We start from the raw sequence: 20,334 nt of genomic DNA on the forward strand, positions 1-20,334 counted from the left end.
ACCCCAACACAAATGGCTGCCGGCCTCGGCCTCGGAGGGAGCCTCAGGCTTGGCTCTGCTCCAGGCTACAAAGTTTCAATTGTAGAAGGAAAATAAATTCCAGATACCAGGGCCTCCACTTGCATTGCCAGGGGGCGTGGCCGGCCTGCAAACCACCACAGGCCCCTCGCTCAGGCCGCCCCACGCCCCAAGGGAACCCCACCCTGATCAGGGACACCCTTCAGGGCAAACCAGCTGGCCCCCACCCCTCTATCCTATCTAATAAAAGAGTAATATGCAGATTGATCATCACTGCAACACACAATATAGCTGCCCCCGTGTGGTCAAAGATCCTGCCCCCATGTGGACACAAGATGGCCAGCAGGAGAGGGCTGTTGGGAGGCACCCGGCCTGCAAGGGAGGGCAGTTGAGAAGGACCAGGCCTGCAAGGGAGGGCAGTTGAGAAGGACCAGGCCTGCAAGGGAGTGCAGTTGGAGGTGATCAACCCTGCAGGAGAGGGCAGTTAGGGGTAACCAGGTCGGCAGAGGAGGGAAGTTGGGGGCAAACAGGCTGGCAGCAGAGTGGTTAGGGGGTGATCAGGCTGGCAGGCAGAAGCAGTTAGGGGCAATCAGGAAGGCAGGCAGGCAAGCAGTTGGGAGCCAGCAGTCCTGGATTGTGAGAGGGATCCCAGATTGGATAGGGTACAGGCTGGGCTGAGGGACAATCTCCCTCCGTGCACGAATTTCATGCACCGGGCCTCTAGTGTATATATATATATATATATATATATATATATATATATATATATATATATATATATATATATATAATCAAATACAGGGTTTGGTAATAAATTGCAAAGTTGATACTCTAAATTTAAGTCTGCAGAACTGGACTTGATGGTCCTAAGGATAATAAAGAGAAAATCTGAAGAGTGACTTGTAGCGGGAGGTGTTTGGTTGTTTGTCATTAGTTACTAAGAAGCACATTCTCAAACTTGTTGCAGAACATGACTAGTTTGTTTCAGTGGGTGATATTTTGTTTTTTGGTTGTTTTCTTGTTACTAAAGTTAAAATCTCTCTGTTAGGATACAAATCCTCTCTTGAGCCTCTATTTTTCTCTATCGTTTTTTCCTTCCACCATAAACATGGGCCTGGCCAGGAAAGATAGGTTGAGTTTAGAACAGCTGCTTATCAGAAGAGAAAGTATGTGACAAGAGAATCTGCATCCTTAAAAAAAAAAAAAAAATGGGGTGAGGAGGAGAGGGAAAGGTCACATTTGCTTTGCAATTTTTATGGTCCATATATTCTTATGGGACGGGTTTGTAACATTACAGTCCCTAAAACTTGCTAGATATTTCCTAAGTAATTCAGTCTCTATATAAAGTCTGTGAAGTCTTTTGCTCACAAGTTAAGATTCATTTTTGTTTTTGTATAGCTGTCTAGAGCTAATATTTTCATATATTATAAATGACATCTTCTCTTTTTCTTCCTAGCCCGACATCCTCAAATAAATCCATCAGAATGACACCTTCTCAGGTTACCTTTGAAATAAGAGGAACTCTGTTTCCAGGTATTGTAAATGAGCATTTTTCTTACCTGGTTTATCTTAAATATGGAGTTGTTGTTAGATAAAAATATCTTTATGGCTTGTCTGGTACCAGAAATGTGCTTGGAGCATGGTAAATGCAGGGAAAAACAAACAAAAAAACTCATATTTTCAAAGAAAGCTGTGATTTTATTTAATTTTGCATATGACAAAGATAATCGGGCTATGATTTTTAAATAGCATAAAAACAAGGGAAATTTTGCTAGTGCAAGAAATTGGAAAAATACTTGGGTAAGATAACTTTGTTCCCAATTTATAAATTTTTATTCTTAGCTTCATTGTATTTTTTTGCTGTCTACTTAAGCAGTGTGAAATAATTTTTATGTAAGATAGCATGTCAAAACAGTATTGTACCGGGGTTATATACCTCCTTGTTTAATATACTCTGGCTATACTAGCCAGTTCCTCAAATCTGTTGCATTTCTTCTCTAGAACCATTGGGATTTTCTCAAAATATTTCCTCTAGATCTGTGTTGTGCCCCACTTACCTCTCTTTACTGTAACCTCCCATACTTTCAACTAGATTAAGGTCCCTATTTATCCTTTAAAAAATAAAAATCAGGGAAGGTATGATAACCTAAATTTATTATAAGAAATCTGGTTACTTTAAAGGATTTAAGTATTTCAAATATTTTGACATGTAATCTTTGTACTCACTCTGTGCTTTACACAGGTGTATTTAGAACTCTGAAAACTCCTGAATGACTCTCATACCTATAATTTTAGTTAAGTTTTATAGCCCAAGCTTACAAAATGCTCATGCAGGTGGCTAAACCAACTGTAATTCTAGTTTTTCCAGAGTAGTGCCTAAAGCTAGAAACCGAGCTACTATCAGAATGTGGAGGAATTTGTCTTGACCTTCATCATTTGGGTTCAGTTCATTATATTTTTCTTTATGAATTTTAATTATATTAATTCAAAAAGTGTTGATATAAGTCAATTAAGACTTCTGTGTGTTTATATCCAGAAAGGTGGTAGACTTTTTAAAATATATATATACTAGAGGCCCAGTGCATGATTGAATCATGCATGTGTAGGGTCCCCTACACGCTTTCGCTTTCGATCAGGGGGGAGCTGGGTGCCTGTCCACTGGTGCACCAGGCCTTTCAGAAGCCTCCGTCGCCCCAAGACTTCTGAAAGGCCTGGTGCCTGAGCGGACAGGCACCCAGCTCCCCCACTTTTGATGGTCCGCGGCCGCTGAGGGGGGCTGCCGCGGACACCTGGCTACCCTGCCATTGAGAGGCAGCGGATCTGGCCGTTGAGAGGCACAGGGGGTGGGAGTCCCACCCCCTGCGCCTCTCAACAGCAGGGTAGCCCCCCTCAGTGGCAGCGGATCCGTGCCTCTAAATGGCCGGATAGGCCACCCCGAGTCCCGCCCCCCAGCCTCCCGCCACCCAATCGGGGGCGTAGTGGAGTTATGGTAATTTACATGTTACTCTATTATTAGATAGGATTTTTTATGGATTTCAGAGAGAAAGGGAGAGGGAGAGAGATAGATATATCAATGATGAGAGAATTATTGATCAGCTGCCTCCTGCATGCCCCCTACTGGGGACAGAGCCTGAAATCTAGGCATGTGCCCTGATGGGGAATCAAACTGTGATCTCCTGGTTCATAGGTCGATGTACAGCCACTGAGCCACATCCGCCTTGCAGACTTTTGCTAAATAAGTGAAATTTAGCAAATATAGATAATTATATGTTGGTTTGTCCATTGATGAGAAGTGTTCTGATGCAAGTCATTATTTTTATAAGGTGTATTAGATTTTTCAATGTCTTTTTTTTTTTTTAGGGTATTTATTGTTGTTACATTGCTTCTGTCCCATAGATAATTTTCTTGATCTTTAACTTGTTAATAGCTACTGTTTGAATTTAATATAAATTATTATTTCTTTAGAATACTTGTCTGCATTTAGCGATTGCCCCTTTAAATTGGAAGCTGTCTAGAGGGCAAGAACTATGGTTTGATTACTTAGTCATCTTGGTGCTTTTTATTGGCTCAACACATAGTTGAACAAATGAAGGAAAGTTCATTCTTCCACATCCCTCTTTTCTCTGGCTTTGGGTATGTAAATGCGGGTCAGGTTAATAACGCAGATGCTTGTGTAATACCTGAATCTAAACCCACGTTTCCAGTGAAGGTCCTCCATCTTTGCTGAAGGGTACTCTGCATCAGGTCGAACTAATACAACTGACTGATCTTTAAAACTAAAAGTGGAAACTTTTCTATTTATGCCACTGTAACTGGTGTTCTGTTTCTTTAGGAGAAGTTTTTGCTATATGTGGAAGCTGTGATGCTTTGGGAAACTGGAATCCTCAAAATGCTGTGGCTCTCCTTCCAGAGAACGAGACAGGTGAAAGGTAAGCATCGAAATGTCAGGTTACAGAATAATTGCAATATTCAGATTATAAATTGGGGGCCATCTAAGATGACTTGGTATGTTTTTCTTCTTTTAATTTTTATCACAGTTATCACATGTACGTAGATGATAAAGAGTGAAATAGCTTTACAAAGTTTGCTGTGAGGAAAAAGTTTATGTTCCTCAGTTTCTACCTCTCAACCATTTTCAACTCTTGGTTGGTTTTTCTGATTCCACCACATTTCTAAATAATAGACTTATATTGCTATTTCTTTTCTTTTTTAACTTTTAGGCAGCATCTTTTGGTTTCTCAGTATATATTCTTGATAAAAGATTTAATTTTTGCTCTAAAGTAATTTTTCAGATGTGTATAGTATTAACTAAAAGTAACAGAATGGAACACATACTTGTTTAGATAGTTTAGCTAATGTAATGAAATGAGTTCACTATGAACATTAAATACAGCACTAAACTTAGCATGGGTGTATTGGTGCCTTGGGCTGGGAAAGGTAGATCTGTGTGTCGGTTTAGTTCTGCAGTTAACTGTGGTCTTGGGCACATCTAATATCTCTAGGCTTCGGTTACCTCATTTACACAGTAAAGGGGTTAGAATAGAATCAGTGAGTGTCAACAAAGGTGGTGCTTCTCTACTTGGGAATGTTTGGAAATGTTATGAGTTGTGTGTGTGTGTGTTGGGGGGTGGGGGGGTGGTAAGGAGAGATGAGATTCTAATAGTATATAAATACATGCAATACCCCTAGGGAGAAATACCAAATTTGGTGATTATGAAGCTCAAATTCTATTTTCCTATGGAGCAAATGGGGCCTGTGGACTAGTGCTAGACAAAAACCTTTTTTTTTTTTTTTTTTAATCAGTGCATGATGTGAGAAATATACACATTGAGAGCAAGCATTTGGAAATGTTTATAGCAGTTTGACATGCTAGGGCATCCATGCATGTGACCATGGACACACCTTGTTGAGTGGGTACTGTTGCAGGACAGGTTGGGTAAAACAAACGAGCAAACAAAAACTGGGCCTTCGAAGCAGATGGCTTGAGAAGCACTGATGGCAAAGCAAAGGAAAATAAAACAATACCCTAATGTATGCTAAGGAAAGAAAAACATAAAAAATATATAGAACATCCTTGTCCCTATTTGTCATTCTAATTCTGAGCCTAGTAATAGGGGTACATACACATTTTCTTAGCCACAAGTAAAGTTCCATTGAGAAATGATATTGGAATCACAGAGGAATGGGATGTTGAGTCCTTTCAAGTGGCTATTTTTTCCTTGATTTTTCGGATCAGCCAGTTCTATGAAGTGAAACCTGTATTTTTCTGAACTGTTCCTAAAATACCCCTCTGCTCTGAACTTTTTTTTTTTTTATTTTTTTTATTGATTTTTTACAGAGAGGAAGAGAGAGGGATAGAGAGTTAGAAACATCAATGAGAGAGAAACATCTATCAGCTGCCTCCTGCACACCCCCTACTGGGGATGTGCCCGCAACCAAGGTACATGCCCTTGACCGGAATCGAACCTGGGACCCTTGAGTCCGCAGGCGGAGGCTCTATCCACTGAGCCAAACCGGTCAGGGCTGCTCTGAACTTTTGTGCTTCCCCGTCACCTATCTTAAGTCCATTTCATCCAGCCTCATCAAAGTGATGTGAATAAAGTGAGGTAACACCTAACAAATATTATGAGACCAGCCATTTTTCACATTGTTGGCATACACTGAAATATATTGATTCATATATAGCGGATAAACAGAGCTTCACAAGCAGAAATGAAGTAGATAATACAAAATTATATCTTCTTGTAAAGGTGGCCTTCGCATCTAAGTGTTCTGTACCCCTTTTTCACAGAGTCTCTTAAGCCTTTTCATACCTACAGGCTTGTGGTGACAAGAGCTCTGTTGGGGTTTTTTTCTCTACATACAGTTAATTTGAAGGTCTTGGTATTGTTTCCTAACAATGCAGAAAACGTGAGTCACTTTGACTTTACTTGTTCTCCTTGTAGATTTTGGGGAAGGGTTTGAGGGCAATTCAAAATCAGGCAGGTGCACTAAACCTTCTCACTGCCCCTCTTGCCTGGTCTATTTTTAAATTCATCATGTTATGTTCATTCTTGCCCTCACTGAGCAGTGCTAGTTCATTTTTAACTTTGCTACATTTGCTTGGAGAACTAGAGTGAAAAAGACTTAATTGCTTTGCTTTCCATCTCTTTTCTTTATTTAGTGGTTGTTAACCAGGGGTACACATTAAAATAACTTCTGAGGGCTTTTAAAAAATACACCTGCCTAATCCTGGCCAGTGTGGCTCAGTTGGTTGGCTATCGTCCCGTGCACCAAAAGGTTGCCAGATTGATTCTTGCTTAGGGCACATGTCTGTGTCTTGGGCTCTATCCCTGGTAGGGAGCATGCAGGAGGTAGCCAATCGATGTTTTACTCTCACATTAATGTCTCTGCTCTCCCTTTTTCTTCCTCTCTAAAAATCAATAAACTATTCTTTAAAAAGATATATATATCCCTAGACCTTATTCCTGGATATTGAGAAATAATGCATTAGAGAGGGGCCACAGTATATTTTTCAAAGCTTCCCACCAGTTCTAGTGTGCACATCTGGGGCTAGTTTTATACACTCTAGCTTACTGTTTTATGGATGAAATAGTACTGGAAATTTGCCGCCACCCCCCCCCCCCGTTTTTTTTTTGGGGGTAGCAGAGATGGGAAATAAACTTCACCTTAATAGTTGGTAGAGTTTGCTTGGAGTCCTGTGTTGAAAATGATTCTGAGCCTATCAGGGAAAAGTAATTTGCTATCCTTGCTTTAGAGCAGTGATTCTCAACCAGTCATATATCCAGTGCCCTATGAGATTTTATCAAATTCCATATGCTCAAGCTCTACTCCAGATCTATGAAAGCAGAGTCTCCCAGGAAAAAGTCAGGGTATATGTATTTTTAAACTACCATATTATTCTGATAGCTGAAGCTAAGACTGTGGGTGACAGCTGGCTGTGTATATTTCTTAGGAACTACAATTGAGTCAGTGAGGATAATGCCTAAAGCCTGTTTTGGAAGAGCCAGGTGGGGAGCAGTGCTAGCCATCTGGTGTCATGGAAGAACATTTGGAGCTGCCGTTTATTCACTGAGCTGTTCAGGTGGAATTAACGTTTGGGTAATGGTCTGTGACAGTGGCTCTCAAACTTAAGTGTTTGTCATGAGAGTTACCAGTTAAATTAAAGATGGTTGGGCCCCCCTCCCAGACTTTCTAATTTAATAAGTCTAGGTGTGGCCTGAGAATTTGCATTTCTAACAAGCTCCTAGGTGATACTGACCATCCTTGGAGCCACACTTTGGATACCGCTGGTCTGTGGTTTGAAGCTAAAAACCACTTCTAATCATGAATTGTAGTGAATTTTAGAGTAGCATAGTTCAGAGGAGGACATTGGGTTGAAACAAGTAAGATACAGATACTGATTGCTTGGCTAGGAGAATAGCCAGAGGCTGGGCAGGACAGTTAGAACAAGGGACAATTGGGAACATGAGTTGCTGGCCTTGGCCCCAAAGCCTCTTAGCAGCCATGTAACATCTCTAGCTAGGAAAGCCTGACTCTGGTTTCCACCTCTGCACTACTTGCTTTTTCTGTTTAGAATACTTCTCCTGGCTCTTTGTATGGCTGGTTTCTTCCCATCATTTAGGTCTCAGCTAACACAGTTCTTCCTCATTGAGACCTCCCATCCAAAAGCCTCCTCCAACACTTCCTGTCACATCAGAAAGTTCAAATAGCCCTTACAGTGTATGTTGTTTGGTGTTTACCCACACAAGAAAGCAATCTTCTTGAAGATGGGGCTCTTTCTGCCTCATTCATCAATGTGTTTCCAGTGGTTGGTACAGTTTAGGCCTGGAGTAAATTTGTGCAGGAATAAATAAGTACTTTGGGTCACAGACCTTATTTGAGGCGTTTTATGAATTATGAAATCTTTATGCATTTTAGTTTGGTATTGATGCTGCTGTTTTAATTTTTTTTTTCCCCTCACAGCATGTTTTGGAAAGCAACCATTGTACTCAGTAGAGGAGAATCAGTTCAGTATCGCTACTTCAAAGGGTGCTTTTTAGAACCAAAGGTATGTTTTCTTCACCTAGTTTCCAGTTTCTTTATCAGACTTCTTTCAAAAGCAACTAATTTAAGTTTGGAAACATTAAAAGTAAAAAGAGTTTGTATTGATCAAATAAAGAAAATAGAACTCTAGATTAATAACATTTTAGTACAAAAAGCAAGGAAGTAGCCACTTCAGAGACAGCCGATGTCTGTAATGGAATTTTTAAAAGACTAATAGTAAGTATGTTGCAGTATTGTTATCATGATATAGGTTTTAATGATAAGTAAATATTCTTGATAGGTAGGTATGCATTTTCTGTAACTCTTGCAAACTAATTAAACACCAGTTACAAGGTTTTTCTTGTTTTTTAATCGTGAAGTGGTATATTTAGAGGAGTGTATAGCCAGCTTTTAGTGAATAATTATTTTTAAAAATTATTTCACAGCAGCTGTCTCTTAGTGGCTGCATTGTTTAATTTCTTTAAAAACTGAAGTAATTTCTCTTAGATTTTTTCAACAATGGTGTTGACAGACCAGGATCTTTCCTGAATGCCTTTGGAGTATATTGAATCTAAATCTGCTTGCTCAAAATGATTTATTATTTTGGGAGTGTTTTTGTATTTAGAAAAAAAGTTGATTCTTTTCCTCTTTTTAAAAGATACTTATTTGCTGAAAGGATTCTTTTCCTTCAGAGTTTTACCTTTGAGCACACTTGGGCTGCATATGAACAAGGGCTTAGGCAGGAGCCTAGGACACAAAACGTGGATTAGAACTTTTAAGAAAATTTCTTCCCCTTTAGGGTCATGGAATACTTGTTACATATGAAAAATGCAAGCAGCCACTGTTACGTCATTCTCTTAGCCACCATTATAAAAAAAAGAAAACTGACAAACCCACTTCAGCTGTCTTTTGCACCTATTACGTTTATTCTGAGAATATATTGTAAATACTCAGTAATTAAACTTAAATTACATTATGGTTAATCATTTTGTTGGCTTATCTTGACAATAGTCTCACTTTATGACTTAAGAACATTTCTTAGTATAGGGATTATGCATCATGGCATAGTTCTTCAGTACATATTGAACAATTATGCATAGACACATAGATCCACAGCTCTCATGGAAAGCTTTTTTGTGGATCCTGGTATGTGAAATTTGTAACATGTGAAATCAACTAAATTTTACTTAAAGGGGCATTTGGACAAGAAAAATCATAATTAATCTTTTGGGCATAGTTTTCTAAAGTAAGACTATTGTCAACACAGGTTAAATTAAGCCAATCTACAGTATTTCTCCTCTTCATTGAAAATGTAACCAAAAGCAGCAAATCAGTCCAAAATGCCTTTGAAAAAATTGGCAAGAAGTCTGCTTACAGTAAGAAACAAGCTTTTCCCCTTGTAATACTTGCAAAAGTTTACAGTATGTGTTGGTGAGTGTGTTTCTTTAAGTAGGTGCTCTGTATCGTGTACACATGTACCGTGTGATGCAGGGGCTGCCATGGTAAGTATGTTTTTCATGGAATAGAGTAAATACCTACATAAAATCCCATGCATATGGCTAGAGGGTTTTTCCCCCCACATGCAAACTTAAAGGGACACTTTTTTTGTAAGTTGGTGGCGCTTTTTAAACGAAACTTACTTTTTAATAAAAGTAATTATGAAACTGTCTCAATTGTGCATTGTCAAATGATAAAACTAATGTGCAAGGAATCTTAAAATCATGCAATGGTGTAAATTATTGGAATATATGCATTATAAATATAAAGAATAATAGGAAAGCAAAGTAATTATGAAAGCATTAAAAAGCTGAAATGGGTAATAAGATTAATTTTACTGGTCAAAGTTTTAGAAGGTGGTCTAAAGCAGTTGTAGAGCCCAAGCTAAAAATCTTGTGATCTTGTCACTTGACCTTTAGACTTTAGCTTCCTCATCTTTTAAATGAAGGGTTTGAACTATAAATTTCTTAGGTCCCTTCCATTGCTACTATTTTATTGTAAATAATGTAAAATTTCACCATTCATATTCTCTTATATTTTGCTTCTTCTGGCATATTCCTTTTAGTTTAGAAGTTGAGTCTTGCAGTCCTTTTTCTCTTAACTTTTCAAAGCTACATGTTCTCTTATACTTTGTAGAATTAGAATAAAGTGTTAATATGTTGAATTTTAAGATAATTTTATAGGTGACAAATCAAAATATTAAGTTATATAAACATAGAAAACAAAGGTAGTAGATATTCCTGGAATGAGAACATTGGTGTGAGCCTGCATAGTCCATTAATTTCACATCCTCACCAAAATAATTTTTGAGTTAACATGCAATTTAAACATTTTTTTAATCCATCTCCACCCCTTCTTACTGTGGCTAGAATTAACGTAGTTACCTCATACAGAAACGTTAGCCAATTTTTAATTATATTGTCTTTGAACTATTTCCTTCATCTCAGAGTATGTAGCCCTTTATTGCAGTAACACACTGTTTCTAATTTTTTTAAAATATATTTTATTGATTTTTTTACTGAAAGGAAGGGAGAGGGATAGAGAGTTAGAAACATCGATGAGAGAGAAACATCAATCAGCTGCCTCCCGCACACCTCCCACTGGGGATGTGCCCACAACCAAGGTACATGCCCTTGACCAGAATCGAACCCGGGACCCCCAAGTCCACAGACCGATGCTCTATCCACTGAGCCAAACCGGTTAGGGCTATTTCTAATTTTTATTGGTGTTAACATTCACTTATAATTAGATTCATTATAAACTTTTATTTTATTCTTAATTTCTCTTGATTTTCATTTGGAACAGCCCAGAGTTATTTTGGTTTCTTTTTTTTTTTTATCATTAAATATATTTTTATTGATTTTTAAAAATATATATCTATTTTTTTATTTCAGAGAGGAAAGGAGAAGGAGAGAGAAACATCAATAATGAGAGAGAATCATTGATCAGTTGCCTCCTGCCCGCCCCCTCCTGGGGATGGAGCCCACAACCTGGGCATGTGCCCCTGACCGGAATCAAACCTGGGACCCTTCAGTCCACAGGCTGATACTCTATCCACTGAGTCAAACTGATCAGGGCTGTTTTTATTGATTTTTTTTTTTTTTTTTTTTTAGAGAGGAAAGGAGAAGGATAGAGAGAGAGAAAATCATCATCAATCGGCTACCTCCTGCACGCCCCCTATAGGGGATCGAGCCTGCAACCCTAGGCATGGGTCAACCCCCAGCATGGGTCAGTGCTCAGCCAGAGCTACACTGGCAGGGCTGTTTTGTAATTTTAAGTGTATATGCCTTACACATTTGAATTAAATATATTCCTAAATATTTTATTTTATTTTTTTTTTGATGCTATTGTAAATGGATGGTGTTCTTTTAGTTTCAGTTTAACTATTTATTGCCAGTGGTTTATTAATAAAATTCTAAATGCTAAATACCCTCAGCTGTTAACTTCATATTTGAACCATCGTATAGAGATATCTATCCACCTACCTTTGCTGTACTCATTCCTAGGTGACCATTTTCCTTAATGGTCTTATTAAAAACTAGAGGCCTGGTGCATGAAAATTCATGCACTGGAGGAGGTGGTCCCTCAGCCCAGCCTGCCTCCTCTCACAGTCCAGAAGCCCTCAGGGGTGGGAGGTGACCCAGCGATCAGGGGAAGGTGACATCCTATCACACCTCTGCTGCTACCACTGCCGGAAGCGCAGGCCTCAGCCGGCCCTGGTTACCTGAGCCTAGAGCGGCCCTGGGCAGCTGGGTAGCCACCATCTCAGGCTTGCCTGCACCTCAGGCCAGCCCTGGGCAGCTGGGCAGCCACCATCCAAGGTTTGCCTGCACCTTGGGCTGGCCCTGGGCCTCTGGGCAGCCGCCATCCAAGGCTTGCCTGCGCCACCATCTTGTGGCTGTGGGCACTGCCATCTTTGAGGGCGGGGCAGTCAATTAGCATATTCCCTCCTTATTGGCTGTGGGTGCCACCATCTTTGAGGGTGGGGTAGTCAATTAGCATATTCCCTCCTTATTGGTTGTGGGTGCTGCCATCTTTGTGATGGTGTGAGGTTCAATTAGCATATTTCCTCTTTATTAGATAGGATAGTGATGCTTAAGTAACTGGTCTGGCCTCAGACAGCATAGATAAAAATTCTTTAGAGATCCTTTTATATGCACCTTTTCCCCAAAATAGTGTAAGAAAACAATTAGCAAAATTTTAAAAGTGCACATTTACATTTTTCATGATAGTTAAAAGCCGTGCTATTACATGAGTATTTGATAATTTGTTTGGTGGTTTGTTAAAACAAAAATTTCAGTCTACATTTTTGATAATCTTTTAAATATCTCTCAGTGCTTGATGTAGCTGAGTGATGTCAATAATAGTTTGAGAAGCAATCAGTAAGACTTTTGTGTGTATGTGGAAACATAGTTTTGGGGTGTCTTTTTTGTTGTTGTTTTTGTTGTTGTTGTTAGTATGCATGCTTGAAAACATTCCAACAATCATCTGATTTAATATATGCTAAATTGTGAAATAACTCTACCAGTACTGCTAATGGAATACTGTCCTGGACTGATACTGTTCTTTTTTTTCTCCAAAGATACACCTTCCACTTAACTCCAAATGCTTAAAATTGTGGCAGCCTTTTATAGAATGGAGCTGTTCTTTTCTTTTATTTATTATATTTTTATTGATTTCTGCGAGGAAGGGAGAGCTGTTCTTTTTTTTCCTAAGATTTTGAAGATTGTTTTTCATGGAATAGAGCCTTAAAAAGGATTGCATGTTTTGGAGTCACTATTGAGATTTTTAATATATCAATGCTCAGGTTTTTAAAAAAATTTAAAAGAACTTCAGTAAGCTAAAATTTAAGATGACCTTCTAAAGTTTAATAAAGTAGTTGTAACAATTTTGGAAATTCACGGTATTTTAAAACTTGGTTCTTCCCCCCCCCCCCCCAATATTACAACACTTTGTGTACCAAACAACACAGATTTGTAGTGTGAATGCTAGTAGACACAATTGTAAGTCATCTGTTGAATTGGCCCTTTGGACTACTCCTCAAATACTCCATTCTGTTCAAGCCCAAATTGTTTTATGCTGTAACTAAAACGTGAGGATAGAGTTAATTAAAATTACTACTAAAACATATACCCTATCAAATACTTAATCAACAGGGTTATTCTTATGTGCATGGTAAAGTTCCCCTGACAAATCAATTAAAATAAAAACATCTTTTTTTTCCCTCTACCCACTTTCTTTTATTTTTATTTTTTTATGGATTTCAGAGAGGGAGAGAGAGAATCATTGATCACCTGCATCCTGCATGCCCCACACTGTGGTTCGAGCCTGCAACCCAGGCATGTGCCCTTGACCGGAATCGAACCTGGGACCTTTCAGTCCTTAGGCCGATGCTCTCCACTGAGCCAAACCAGTTAGGGCTCTTCTACCCACTTTTTAATCCTTGTTGAGACAATATATTCATGGCACCCTTTAAGTTACCTTTGATTAGTAACTTCTATAAGAATGTAAACCTATACCCTCTTTTAGTGAAGAGGATTTTTTTTCCTTTTGGTTAGAGTATGTTGGGGACATGGGAGGAATAGGTTTTTTCTGGCTGCTTATTAAACATGATTCCTATTTTTGTATGCAATTTGCATCTCTTGAAGATTAGAAAGTTTGAAGTTTAAAAAAACTGGAAAAATGTAACAGGAAAAAGTTATAGTAAAAAAAAATCTAGGAAATGTAGGATTAAATGCATCTTCTCCTTTTAGTTTTAAGGAAGTTAAATTCATATTTTAAGATGAGCAGTTTCACATTTACCTTTTTAAAAACATCTACCCAGTCTGCCAATTCATAAGTAAAGTAAACCTTATAACAAGAAGGTATTTGTCTAGAGCAGTGGTCGGCAAACTCATTAGGGAACAGAGCCAAATATCAACAGTACGATTGAAATTTCTTTTGAGAGCCAAATTTTTTAAATTTAAACTTCTAACGCCACTTCTTCAAAATAGACTCGCCCAGGCCGTGGTATTTTGTGGAAGAGCCACACTCAAGGGGCCAAAGAGCCGCATGTGGCTCGCGAGCCACAGTTTGCCGACCATTGGTCTAGAGAAAATGAGCATTTTCCATATTATCCCAGGATAAGTGATTTGAATGAGTATCTAGTGCTATTTTAGTTTTCAAATTCCAAAAGTTTGCAAGTTTAAAAATGATTTTTAAACTTTATTTTTTAAAAATATTTTTATTGTTTATTTTTATTTATTTTGTTATTATTACTTAAAATATATTTTTATTGATTTCAGAGAGGAAGGGAGAGGGAGAGATCGAAACATCAATGATGAGAGATGATCATTGATCGGCTGCTTCCTGCACACCCCCTACTGGAGATTGAATCTGCAACCCAGGCATGTGCCCTTGACCAGAATCAAACCTGGGAGTCTTCAGTCCTCAGGCTGACGTTCTATCCACTGAGCCAAACTGGCTAGGGCAAAAATACATTTTTATTGATTTCGGAAAGGGAGAGCGAAACATCAAAGATGAGAGAGAATCATTGATTGGCTGCCTCCTGCCCGCCACCTACTGGGGATCGAGTTTGCAACCTCCATGTGCCCTGACGGGGAATCAAACAGTGACCTCCTGGTTTATAGGTTGATGCTCAACCACTGAGCCACACCAGCCAAACTCTCTGGTTATATTAAGTGGCAGAATTATCTCTTGGGTTTAATTACCTAATGTGCCTAATCTGTTACCTACTTATTTGTTATCACTTGGCGACTTTTACAAATATCAATATTGAAATCCTATGACATGTTATAGGAGAGTATTTAATGCTACCTAAAGATGTATAGAGAGAAGCTTACATGTTTCAGGCTTTTTAATAGTATGTTTAGATATGCCTAGGAAAGGGCTTGAGGATTATGTATGACAATGTTGATAGTAATTAACCCTAAGTGGTGTGATAATGGGTGACTTTTGTTTTTTCCCTTTTGCATCCCTGCATTTTACTACATTTTTCAGAAGACATGAAGGTTACAGTCAAAATTTGCTTTTAAAATATGTATTTAAGAGTTTAATTTTGACACATAAGTTTAATTAGTCATTTTAAAGTAATTAAAGAGTAATTAGGAAGCATTTAATACTTCAGTCTCTTATATGTTGGAAATCTTTATTGGTAGGTTCATTCTTGTTTTAAAATTTGTGTAGATGTTATCGACATAAAGTTTTATTTTCTTAGTAAAAGAACTTGATAATAGGGAACAATATTAGGAGTTATCACACTGTTTGAATTTAGAAACTCAAAGGCATAAGAAAGTAAAACTGGATGTTAGTTTCACTTTTATCAAATTTGTTCTTCAAATTTACCGGTGTGTGTCTCCTTTCTTTTAGGGTTTCCTGAGCTCTTTAGAAACATTGGTTACTGTGATAGGAGAAATCTGATGTTCTTCCTGTTATCTACTTACTATTCTTAAATGTATATAGTAAAGAACTGTATTATGCCCTCACATTTCTTGAGTAACTTGTGATAGTTGATCTTGAAGTACTTGTTTCTACTATTCTATAATCATAGAGTTTAGGCTTTATCCAAACACCTCAAGAGTTACTTAAGATGAGATACTTTATCCAGTAACACCCCATTGACTGGCTGAAATACCAAACATAAACTATATTTATGGTTAACTTTAACTTAGGACAAAATATCAGTTAAAAATTAAAATTTCTTTGAAAAAAATTGATTATTGTAGGCAGATTTAAGAATGGGTTTAAGTCGGTTTTATGTACCAGTTCATCCCATTTTTCTTTGTTTACTCTCTCATCCCCATTTTCTTCCAGCACTCATCATGATTTGTGACCTAGTACATTCCTGATTAGGGGCGTATAATATTGATAATTAACAAGATGAATCTTTTGGTTTCATATGTAGTATTAATTTAGGCCGCAAACATCTAATGGAGTCATGGGTAGAATATAAGATATAAGAAATTATTGCAGACATTTAACTTTTAAATTGCAGACTATCGGTGGTCCATGTCAAGTCATAGTTCACAAGTGGGAGACTCATCTACAACCACGATCAATAACCCCTTTAGGTATGGGCATTAACTGCATCTGTTTGAGGCATATGCATAAGTTACTAATATGCTGCACAATGGCTTAGTGGGATTTAATAAATTTTTATTCTAAAGTTTAAGGTCAATTTTCACTTAGCATATCATGAATCTTACTTTCAAAACTAAATAGTTCTTAATTGCCTTTCTCTATAAACTATTAGAAATGCTTAATTATTTTTATTTTGAAGGGTTAATTTATTGTCGACTTTTTATTTGGAGTAGCAACAAAGTTTACAAAGTAACATTCTTCTTTGCTGAGCATCCATGGCTTTATTGATTACTTGCTCAGATAATTTATTCAGAGAGAGATACTTGCTCAGATAATTTAGATAATTTTCTTTTTCTTTTAGAGAAAGAGGAAAGGAGAGAGGAAATTGATTTATTGTTCCACTTATTTATGCATTCATTGGTTGATTCTTGTACTGCCCTGACTAGGGAACAAACCCGAAACCTTGGGATATCAAGATGGTGCTCTAACCAACTGAGCTACCCAGCCAGGGCAAAAACAAAGATTCTTACATTTTTAACTTTAGTGAGAATAGAGCAAGTTATTCTATTTATTCTGTGTGGGGGTTTTTTAATAGTAAATACTTGAATAAATTTGTATGAATAAATTCAAATTTCTTGGTTGTAGCAGACATATTTTCCTCTTTATTTATTTAAGTACCTTGCTGGCTATGTTAAAATTGATATTCAGATCAATTTATAAAAAACATTATTCCGTTTTCTTATTATGCCTAAAAAGGCATTTCTCTTTACACAAGTATTTTTTAAAATTTCCTTTTCCATACTAAGATTAAAACTTGAAGTTCATTTCACATACATTAAATTATCGATTCATCTGTAAATTGACTCATTGCTGAGAACTGCACCTTTCAGTGTTTAAGGAAAATTAGAATGTAAAGATAATAAATGGCTTTCTAGTTACCAGCTTAGAAAGTAGTGAGAGATTCTGCTTTACCCTATAGTAGACACGTTTTGTTTAAACAGCTATCTCATTTCATCCTCTTTATTGGATTTTCTTTTTATATGTTTTAATACATTTTTGATATTGTATTTAGGATTTTTCTGATAGCATATTTCAGAATTATAATAGTTCTATACTGAGGTTGGAAATTATTAGGTACTGAGTAGTTTAAAATAATTTGCATTTTGAAGCATCTTGCAGTTAAATATATTGTATTATTGTGAGAAGTAGGATGATTGTTTCTGATCTTTTAAAAAGAAATTTATATCTTTGAAAAATAGAAGCTCTGAACTTAAGAGCTCCATGAAATCTGTCAGAGAATCTTCCTTGGGAACTATCACACTAATTTTGACAAATATTTCAGACCTATGTGTAAAGTAAACAGGAAAGGAAAGAACAGGGAATTAGTATGTTATTCTGAGGGTGGGGTTTAGTAGCTTATCTCATTTAGTTGAAATTTCTGTTAGAAGGGCATGTGCTAGAACTTACTGTTTTGATAGTTCCTCACAGCTCTAAGTATACAGGTAAGTTTATGCTGTTTGTAAAGCTTTTAGCTTGGCTATAGAAAATAGTGGAGATTTGAGAATTACATTTTAGATAAGTTCAGAATATGCATTACATAAGAATAAGCATTTTAATTGTGCCAAGACCTTTGGTTTGAAAAATGAACCAGGAGATACTGTTGTCCAGCAACCTGTCAGCAAATTGTGGGTGAAGTTTGTCCCGTGCCTCTAGAGCACCATCTGAGGAGTCCTTTTCTCTTCCTTGTAACATCGTGAATAATCACCAAGTATGTAAGAACTGATTGTTTGATAGCCTTCTTAAAAGGGAATTCTTTATTGAGGGCTACAATAAATATGCTTATTCACTTTGGGCTGCTTTAAAATTTTAGATTTCATATTTTTAAAAATGCTTAAGGTGGGTAATTTCTCAGTTGTCCATATACATCGTGAATTTTAACTAGGTGTTCTATTTTCCTTCAATTCTAGAAAGTGAAATTATTATTGACGATGGACAATTTGGAATCCACAGTAAGTGAGACTGAGCTTTAAAATTTTTTACTGATATGGTTGAGATGTTACATAACATTCATTAGAAACAGATAGAGGGAAATATGAAGGGTATGATATTGGAAATAGAGGCTAAATCTAAGAAACAAATGCCATTCTCTTAAATAATAGTTTCCAGTACATGTGGGGCAGAAGGTTTACAGTTGTGAGTACGCGAAACACAGAGTTTATTCTTATATTATTACTAGAGGCCCGGTGCATGAAATTCATGCATTGCGGGGTGGCAGGGTGGTGGTCCCTCAGGGGATACCCGACTGCCTCTCACAATCCGGGACCGCTGGCTCCTAACTGCTCGCCTGCCTGCCTGCCTGCCTGCCTGATCACCCCTAACCCCTCTGCTGGCCTGACTGATCACCCCTAACTGCTCCCCTACTGGCCTAATCGCCCCTCACTGTTCCCCTGCTGGCCTAATCTCACCCCTAACCACCTCTGCCTCGCCCCGCACCCAGGACCCAGGATTCCCTCCTCTGGCCAGTCACAGGCACCCGGGACCCGCTTCCCTCCCTCCAGCCAGCCACAGGCACCCAGGACTCAGGCCAGCTTCGCCCAGGCCGGCTGCAGCCACAGGGGACCATGGGCAGGTGGCTTTGCCCAGGTTGCAGCTGCAGGTGCCCGGGACCAGGGGGCAGGCGGCTTGTTCCTCTCCTGGGCTACAGCTTGGCTGGTCCCCATTCCTCTCTCCCAGTGTTAAGTGTCTGAGCTGTTATGGCGTGATGATCATTTGCATATTAGCTCTTTATTATATTATATAGGATTTATTAACTAGTGTCCCAGTGCACGGATTTGTGCACATTGAAAGGAAATTAATTAGGTAGGGGCAGAAAGCCAGAAGCTGGAGCTGACATGGCGCGACCTGGCAGCACTGCAGCCACCATAGAGCAAGTCAGGAAGCAGCTGTCGTTGCATTGGACTCTGCAGTCAGAGGGGCTACACTTCCTGAATGTCACTGTGGGCTCCCTGCTGGCTATCTATGGCTGGTACATGGTCTTTGGCTGGTACGTGGTCTTTGGCTGCATCCTCCTGTTGGCAGTCTTTCAGAAGCTCTCCACCCACCTGAGGGCTTCCAGGCAGAGGCAGACAGACAGGGTTGCAGTTGGAGTGGAACCCAATGATGTTGTGAGATGACAGGAGGCGTTAGCAGCCGTTCACCTGAAAATACAGGAAGAATTAAGTGCCCAATTGGAAAGGCACAAAGGAGAAACTACGATAGCTTGAGGAAGAGAAAAGGAGAAGGAAGATTGAAATGTGGGACAACATGCAAGAGGGGAAATGCTACAGAAGCCATTCTATGAAGCCTCAGGAAGAAGACAGCCCAGGGCCTTCTACTTCATCCGGCCTCCCCACAACCTGCAAGCAAGTGACAGAAGCCTCTTCGTGGGGGTGGTTATAACCCTTTGGGGAAGGAGGGAGAGCCTGCGCCTGGAGACCTGGATGCAGAGGCCCATCATCTGGCGGATGAGGCTAAGAAGACTTGCCCAGTGTCACTCGACACGAAGTAAGCCCAGCCTTCACCCCCAACCCCTTCAATTGCCTTTGCACACTTTCTCACAGTGACCAGCCCAGGAGACAAGGAGTTCACTTCTGTTCTCTACTACACCTGCATCTGCACAGCACATGCACAGCACCACTGGGCAACAGCAACAGTTGGTCCCACTTCAACGGAAGCCACCTGACTACCAGTCGGTAAATAGCACTGGGACCTAATGGAACGGCCCTCACACGTGGTCTTTGCTGCTAGGACAGTCTCTGTGACAGGGTGTGTGGAATGATATCCTCCTTGTAAATGGTGAAACTACCACCAAGGATCACAGTTGACAGGGTTTTCTGTAGATCTGTCTGAACTTTAAAAACAGTTTGAATAATCTTAAAAGAGCATTTTTAGCATCTGTGTTAAATTCAAGCTGTCTTCTCTTTCTCTGAACTTGATTTTGTGTCTTAAGCATCTACAACAAAACCAGCTCTTCATTCAACCTAAAAAAAAAAAAAATTAGAAGTATTTTAATATCTCTATTCGCATCTTGCTAATGAAAAGAAAATAGGGTTCTACCGAGTCTCCTATCTACCTACCCAGGACTTCTGTAAGGATCAAATGAGATGAGGCATGGGAAACTGCATCACAAACATTTGGCTAAACTGTAAAATGTTTGCACCTGGCTATAAAGCAAGT

At 38.7% G+C, this 20,334-nt stretch overlaps 1 protein-coding gene across 3 annotated transcripts in view; it reads left to right on the forward strand.

Annotated features, from left to right (window-relative positions):
* GPCPD1 (glycerophosphocholine phosphodiesterase 1) overlaps window positions 1-20,334 on the forward strand; it is a 62,588-nt gene that overhangs the window by 6,012 nt on the left and 36,242 nt on the right. For all 3 annotated transcript variants that reach the window (XM_054724492.1, XM_054724491.1, XM_054724490.1), the window contains 5 exons: window positions 1,475-1,551; window positions 3,851-3,947; window positions 7,984-8,068; window positions 16,034-16,109; window positions 18,087-18,128. In XM_054724492.1, coding sequence (XP_054580467.1) covers window positions 1,503-1,551; window positions 3,851-3,947; window positions 7,984-8,068; window positions 16,034-16,109; window positions 18,087-18,128 — 349 coding nt within the window. In that variant the 5' untranslated portion in view covers window positions 1,475-1,502. The remainder of the gene's footprint in view (window positions 1-1,474; window positions 1,552-3,850; window positions 3,948-7,983; window positions 8,069-16,033; window positions 16,110-18,086; window positions 18,129-20,334) is intronic.

This window comes from Eptesicus fuscus, chromosome 12 (assembly GCF_027574615.1).
Source record: "Eptesicus fuscus isolate TK198812 chromosome 12, DD_ASM_mEF_20220401, whole genome shotgun sequence".
Classification (NCBI taxonomy): domain Eukaryota; kingdom Metazoa; phylum Chordata; class Mammalia; order Chiroptera; family Vespertilionidae; genus Eptesicus; species Eptesicus fuscus.